The sequence below is a fragment of the Hyposmocoma kahamanoa genome, unplaced genomic scaffold, assembly GCF_003589595.1.
Source record: "Hyposmocoma kahamanoa isolate Upper Pololo Valley unplaced genomic scaffold, ASM358959v1 88, whole genome shotgun sequence".
NCBI classification, from domain to species: domain Eukaryota; kingdom Metazoa; phylum Arthropoda; class Insecta; order Lepidoptera; family Cosmopterigidae; genus Hyposmocoma; species Hyposmocoma kahamanoa.
This window is the reverse complement of record NW_020654466.1, coordinates 20364839-20372647: the sequence shown is the minus strand read 5'-3', so window position 1 is coordinate 20372647 and position 7809 is coordinate 20364839. Positions and strand designations below refer to the sequence as shown.

Here is a 7809-nt window from a genome sequence, read left to right as displayed (position 1 = left end):
TGATTACTAACGAATTGGGGACATCTCTTTTTATAGTAGGTAAAAAATTTGCTCCCAGCTCCACCTGACGAGGATCGAGAAGATGACTTCCGAGCACCGCTGTACCGCAGTGTAGAGATCAACGGCATAACGGTGCGCATGAAATGGTGCGTCACATGCAAATTCTACAGGCCGCCTAGGTGCTCGCACTGCTCCGTCTGCAATCATTGCATAGAGGTTCGTTTCATCAAATTGAGTGCCTCTGTCCATGTGTCTTTTTACGTTAAATCAAACAGCGATGTCAAGGAAGCCTTGAAACTTAAAAGCCAGTCTAAAGAGAATTTCTATAAATTTCTGAAAGCAATTCTGTACTTCGGAACTTGAAACCAAAGGTATTGTTTACGAAAATGTTTGACATTTTCTTCTAAACTTTATACTGGTTTTATTTTACGTCACTAGAGGACGCTGTAGTTCAGTCCACAGTCGTGAAGTATTTTATATTTTTTACAAAATTCGTCATTTTGTTCTGACAAAAAGGAAGTAACTTACTTTGCTACATCGCGATCCTAGTGAATGTGTCAAATCGTGCAAAATAGCGGCGCTTGTGTTGAGTACTTTATTTAATTAGCATCATATATAATATCTGCATCAAATTAATAAAATAAATAACACAAACGCAACTACAATCACAAAGATAAAATTACTTTCTTAATAATTACTTAATTGGTTTTTGTTTTAAAGTAAGCATGCAAGTAGCATTTCTTTTTATTATTTTTTGTATGTTTCTCTCTTTTCACTTAATTCTTGTTGCTGTTAAGCCTAGTTACTCTTTCGTACTTGCTGTGCATCCCACGAGACAGGCGTAGCCTAATGTAGGGGTCATAATAAAGTTATTAATCCTAAGTTACGATAAATAAGTAAAAAAAAATAATAATAATCACCACCACCAAAAATAATCCTGACTTGTGATTCACTTTCTTATGAGGCCTCGACAGGATAAATGGATAAAAATATCCAACACAAGCGCAGCTATTTTGCACAATTTAACTTTAAAGTCAAACTCAAGTCATCTTTATTTCATAGGTAAGCAATTACACTTGAAATCTTCTCATTGATTAAACTCTACTGCTCATTCGTAAGGTTGATTTCCCTGAGAGGAATGAGCAAGAATCTCTAGGGGTTGCTTTTTCTAAATATATATTTAATTACATTTATCATTTACAATATTTATTTCAAACATCTTAATCGAGAATACCTGCCGGAACTAAACTGACAAAAATCCGTGGTAGTGACCCCACTACCACGGATTATAGCAGCGTACAGGTTGCCCCTTAAATGAATTTGTGACTTTTTGAAGGAGACTGTCAAGAACTGGATTCCTTTACTCACAGTGTTCGCGGAGCAGCGAATTAATTTACTACCATTTTTATTAATAAATTAACGCTAAGTTCAGCAAAGTAACCGTTGAATATATTAATAATTTTCTTCTAAACCTTATTCTGGCTATACAGTGAGGTTACTAGAGGTCGCTGCAGTGAGTGAAGTATTTTACAATATATTTTTTTAATAAAATTTTGTATGTAATTTATAAAATCGGACTTTTTTTTCTGAATTTTATACGGCAATATAGTTGTGTCACTAGAGGGCGATGGAGTTAGATCCAGAGTCGTGAAAGAATTTAGTATTTCTTTAATATTTTGTTATTAATTTTTAAACATTTGTTGCAGACGTTCGATCACCACTGTCCGTGGGTGAACAATTGCATCGGGCGGCGCAACTATCGCTTCTTTTTCTTCTTCCTCATCTCTCTGTCCATTCACATGCTGAGCATTTTCGGGCTCAGCCTCTATTTCGTTATGCACAACGGCTCATTCAAGCAAGTCGAGCCTATCGTATCGTATCCTTTATCCATACGCAACTTATTGTTGAATGAATAATACTTTTGGAACTTTTATATTGACATGCCAAAAAGCAGGGACTTTTGGGCCGAGCCCCTGAAGTTAATTTCGTTATTCTACTCTTGAGGTGTCTACAGATTTGCTCGATTTTTTGACGATCCACACGTGTGATCAAACAAAACGAGTAAAGGATCGGCGCAATATGGAGGCTTGCCCTAACCTTAAACTGGTATGTCCATAAGCTACACATGGCGCATTTTAAAGTACACAAGACCAAGATTCTGAATCTCGTTCTTGATTTTCATTTAAAGCGTAGGATTTTTATATATTTATTAACAAAAAAACTACTTTTCCTATCCTATAACTGTCTAATATAATAGAACAAACTTGTAGAATTGCGTTCCATATGTAAGTATATTGGGGAAAAAATACCCAGCTGTTATTTCAGCATCCAGTTGCGCTTCAGTAGGGAAGGTCTTCCGCCTAGTAGTGATCTCTTCGAAAATTTTTATTTAAAAATGAGATATATTGCAACTCACACATCTAGCAATACCGTGCACAATAAAAACTGCAATCTGTCACCTTTTGTCGCCATTAATACTGAACCGGAAATTCAAGAAAAATACATTTTTTTTTCATTGAAAATAACCTGCTGCTTTGATGGGTTCTAGACTATTATAAAAATGAATTTTCTGGACATGCTAAGGTGAGGGCAGTAATGGCCATTAATCATTAACCTTTGTATAGTCTGTCTTTTTCTAAGTCGGAGTAAAATGACATATGTAGGGTTGCCAGTTTTCATAAAAATTTACAAAGTTATGTAGTTGTTGTCGATACTTTTATCGATAGATTGTGAAAGAAGATAAAATTTTGCCAAAAATGGTGAATTGTGTTACGGCCTTCTATTTTTTTTTTTGATGATTCAAATGAGCCTGTGCTCAGTGATTGGATGAATAATGAGTCGAAAATAATTAAAATTAAACTTGTTCAACTATTTATTCCATAAGTGTGACCAATATTCAATCGATAGAATAATTATGACTGCAATCACTAGCTGCTCGCAAGCGGGCAACACTTTTGCACAATGAACTGTCATTTTACATCTTCAAAAAAGACGGACAGAAGAAAATGCTTTTTTTATCATGTGTTTTACAGTGTGTTAGTGACGGGACAAAAATACGAAGATAATTTTATATAACGTTGATGTTAAGAGTCGATACTAGTGCCGCCATTTGAAGTTAAAGTTAACTGGTTTAGGTGGTCACCAGACTTAACGACACGAAATCGCATTAGGGAGTCACCAAACTCATTATGTTAACGCGGATTCGTCTTGACGCGATCGTGTTCAATATACTACTCGCATTAAGCCGATTCGCCGTTAACGCAGCCGTTCGCGCGCCCTCGCGCTAGTTGTTTCTAAACCTGGATCAGTCCTCGTCGATGCCGACGCACATGGACGCGATCGGAAATTTGCAGAAAGCCGATTCGTTGCCACCCTGTGGCGAGTCGCGTTCGTACCAACCGATGCAAAACGCACAACGTCTTTTTCGCTCTTTCGCCGTTTCGCCGGCAACGAATGAACTTCTTGCCATTACGGAATTATGTGATCTGAAATTCGTCGACGGCTGCCAAACTCACTCGAAAATGTCCGAATGGCTCACATCGGCTGAACGGCGGAGTCAATGACCGATGGCTTTCACGGGCGCACGACTTAATACGTTAGGCTGGTTTGACAGCTGCGCGAACGGTCCGTAAGGGTCTGTAAGGTCCGCCTGCGGGCCATCAGCATGCGTAGAATCTGCAGGGCTCTGAATTGAGTATTTAATTTAGCGCGGATATTCACGGAAGACAATCGCCTACAATGAATGCACGGGTGGCATGTGCGGAGTTCACGCGGAACGTGTTCCGTACGGACCAATCCGCGTCACTGTAAAACGATGTTCTAATGCCACACATATTACTCCGCTCCGGTGCTCCGTGCGGACGGCAGCAGATATATATAGTGTGGTGATCCGTAATCGGCTCAAGCCCGTTCCATATCTATCGAGTGTGGTGAGTCCCTTACCATCAAAATTACTATTCAAACATATGACAAAGATCCAGATAACACAACTCAATTGTAGCGTGTATCGCGTACAGAGAATTTCCTACGATTCCTGTACTAGGAAAATACTGTTGGTAATCGATAAAAACCATTGATACTGTTAAAAGATCTCCCAAGAATCAAACTCCTTAACCGTCTCAAACCAGTATGGTAATAATGGGCATAATTGCCCTCTTAGCAATACCAATTTTCGGCCTCACGGGGTTCCATATGGTGCTCGTGTCGAGAGGTCGCACCACCAACGAGCAGGTGACGGGAAAGTTCACCGGAGGGTTCAATCCCTTCTCGAAAGGATGCTGGTATAATTGTTGCTACGCGCAGTTTGGACCGCAGTATCCGAGGTGAGATGTATATTTTTTTAATTTTTAAGTTTATTGAATGTCACGTTGTTTGCCCCCCATGATATTGAATTATTTTTATGAAATTACTCCACTAATTTGTTGTAATCATTATTAATACAAAGATCGAAAACTTAGAAAAAAATCCTTTGATCCGGCTGGATTCGAACCATTTTCAACTTCTTTAAACCACGCAACGAACTAACGGATCTTACGAATTTTCCTATGTGCTTGTTGCAGATCTTTGTTTTTTTTTGTTTTTAACGACTTTTTTGCCGTAGCGCCATCTCTGAGAAATCTATTTCTTCACTTTTTTTTTGTTTAGTAGTTCCTTCATGTCAAAGAAGGTTCATAACTTTTGGAAAACGTGTAACGTCCGCAACCCTCATTGGTTCAGCATAACAGACTATTGGCTTAACCCTCTTCTTGAGGAGACTTAAGCAGCGATATATAAGACGTATTTATTAATTTGGGGCTTATTTTTTCCCCTTTTTTGTTTTATGGCGCTTGGTAATAAAGTACAATCTTTGTTATAGTTTAGTGGTAGTTATGTTATTTTGAATAGATTGTGAGTATTTGTGATTAAACCATATTCAATAAATATGACTTACTTCCACAGCCTTGTGCGGCCATTAAAGTATATCTACAAAGGTGGAAAGAAACGGCGGGATATGCCGCCTCATTCCGCGTCCGCGATCAGCACGATCGCCACTGACACCCAACATCAGGTAAAGACGTACACGGCGGACAACGGTACGGCGCACCGGGCGGTCGGCGCGCACGCTCATTATAATAAGGTGAGAGCCAGACGCTTGGCCTTTCATGCTATCTTTTGTCTCCTATGTTTGTACAGGAACGTGTACGTTATTTATGATATACCTTACTCTTCTATTTGGGCAATTGAGACCACGCGTTTTTTGGATACTAGCTTCTGTTGAAAAGTATGCAAACCGAAGTGAAGTTGTAGTTATTAGCCTCCTGATGTCGCTGGTGAGAACCTTTTTGATATTTGTCCGTGTAACCCATCCTGCTGTTTTTCTACAGTAAAAATTCCTTTTTACCAAGGCAATCAACGTCTATCCTAATCAATAAATGTCTATTCTATTCAAAACGAAACAATTACTGTCAAGTAAGTAAAATTCAAAGAAATTAAAAGATAATGTCATGTATGAAGCTTCATTCGCATCATGCGTTTTTTAAGAGCATTACTTATTTGACTGTAATTGTTTCGGACGGATGTTGGACGGAGAATGAAAATACGGTACCTGTATCGTGGGTGTCATGGACACAGACATGTACAACCACTAATTACACCCAAACACACACGCCTGGTTTGTTTTCTGTTTATAATCCAGCAGGTTATAGGCCCAGAATACGTGGTAAATAAAGTAAATATCAAAGTAGTGATAATCTCAATACAGAGTACTAAAACAGCCGACCTCAAAAGTACGTGGAATTACATATAATTACCAAGTTTTATTGAAATCGGTAACCGGAAAGTTCGCAAACCCGGATTCTTCCCCTAGTTTGCCACTATACGGAACATGACACAGGAGATAATGAAAATCGGTTCTCAGTACTCCAAAGTATATTGAGAGAGAAAAACGCCTTGAATAGGAGAATAGCAAAATCAACCATTAAAATAATTGCTCTTTATAATAAAATTTAGGCGCTATTTATAAAATTGAATCTTCATGCATGAACAGCCACCCTTAGAGGTGGATGATTTTCTTCAAAATTAAATGGGACCACAAAGAGGGTACCTCCCCTCTTTCCAACAAAAAAAGAATCACGAAAATTGATTCACAAATACCGGAGTTATCGCGTAACATACGTACAAAAAAAATACAGTCGAATTCCTTCCTTTTTTGAAGTCGTTTAAAAATTGAAAAAAGAGGAAACTTACAACGTCCTTAGAACTAAGAAATATGCCAGACCAATGACCTGGCCTCTGGAAATTCACACCGTTGTACTGCTCCAGGACACTTAGACTAGAAGCAATTTAGAAAAGTAGATTCCCTAAATTGGTTGCATTTTTAACTGCAAGGTCACCGAGGTCGTCAAAGTAGAGGCTATAATTCAATACTAAATGGTCAACTACTTTAATTTGAAAATCTTTTTTAATTAAACAACACTCAATTCAATTCAATTCACAATAAACAAGCAAAAATAAAAAACAATCAAAAATACAGTGTACAACAGGCGGCCTTATTGCTAAATAGCAATCTCTGCCAGGCAACCTTGGGGTGATAGGATAAACTAAAAGTAGTAATAATAATAGAGGGCGCAATAAATATGATATTATTATTAAACATCATAATATATGAATGAAATAAATAATAAATATCTACTAACATATAACAACACGTTGGAGAAAACAGTGATGCGTCATATCTATAGGTCAGAGGTAAAGTAAACCTTTACCAAGTAGTAATGTTTACTACTGAGCGTTTTAAAAAAAATCAGGCTCTTAACTAGGCATTTAATATCAAACTCAAGGTCAAAATAAACTGTTAAGTAAAAAACAATTGACAATAGGATTTGATGTCTATAACCATTGCGTGATTATGCTAAAGCAATGTTTGTAACAACATCTACGCACACGGCGTATTTTATACGCGTCGACGACACGCGTCAACTGCGCATATACGCGCCGCAGACGCGCGGTAGTCGCGCGTATGTATCGCGCATTTTGATACCGATACGCGCGTCGTCGGCGCGTATGAAATACGCCAAGTGCATAGGCTCTTAATTCTCAAATATGGACTTAAGTCCAGCCTTCACCTCTCGTCTACAGATTTTTACGCGTGTATCTCATTGAGGTAAGGTATTTAAGATCTCCTCTACCACGTTTCTGATTTCCTGTACAAACATGTTGACAGTTTTTGTGACACGACTGCCGTCTTAAATTAAAATTGTTGAATACGAAAAAATAATTATGAAGTGATTCAAGGAATATTCTAAATTTTTAATAGCGTTGTAATCTTTATATATTATATTTATATACATATGGTTTCTTAAAAAAACTAACATTTAAAATTGCTTGTTACTGGTTCTTTTTTTAAGTCTTTTATTGCAAAGAAAAAAGTTGTGTAATCTTGTATATAATAATTCGTAGTTTTATACCTTAAAACCATAGTATAATGAGACGAGTAGTGTAACTTTCTAAACTACTGACTTTTTAAATATAGATGTATGACTAACATTAAGTTCATTCAATTCAAGCTTTTGTAATCGATTAGTAAATCGAAAATTACAATCGCAATCAAACGAGTATTAAGTGTAAGGATTTGAAAGAGGATTTAAAATTAAAATTTGGGAAATTTTATAGGTTATGAAAGGAAAACCACTAATAGTACAGAGTATATATCGAGTTCTTAGGTTTTCGCGATTGTTACACATAGGAAATGAAACTATTTTTCCGGATTTAAATCGCGTATATTTGTTTTTTCAAACAAACCGACGTTTCGGGCCCTTTACAGGTCCCATG

The 7809-nt window shown here is 37.3% G+C and overlaps 1 protein-coding gene across 1 annotated transcript in view; it reads left to right on the top strand.

The window, feature by feature from the left end:
- The window catches only part of LOC113235662 (palmitoyltransferase ZDHHC5), a 41732-nt gene that overhangs the window by 13466 nt on the left and 20457 nt on the right, over window positions 1-7809 (top strand). The window contains exons 3-6 of the mRNA XM_026471490.1: window positions 59-216; window positions 1707-1876; window positions 4128-4322; window positions 4939-5116. Of these exons, the coding sequence (XP_026327275.1) occupies window positions 59-216; window positions 1707-1876; window positions 4128-4322; window positions 4939-5116 (701 nt within the window). The remainder of the gene's footprint in view (window positions 1-58; window positions 217-1706; window positions 1877-4127; window positions 4323-4938; window positions 5117-7809) is intronic.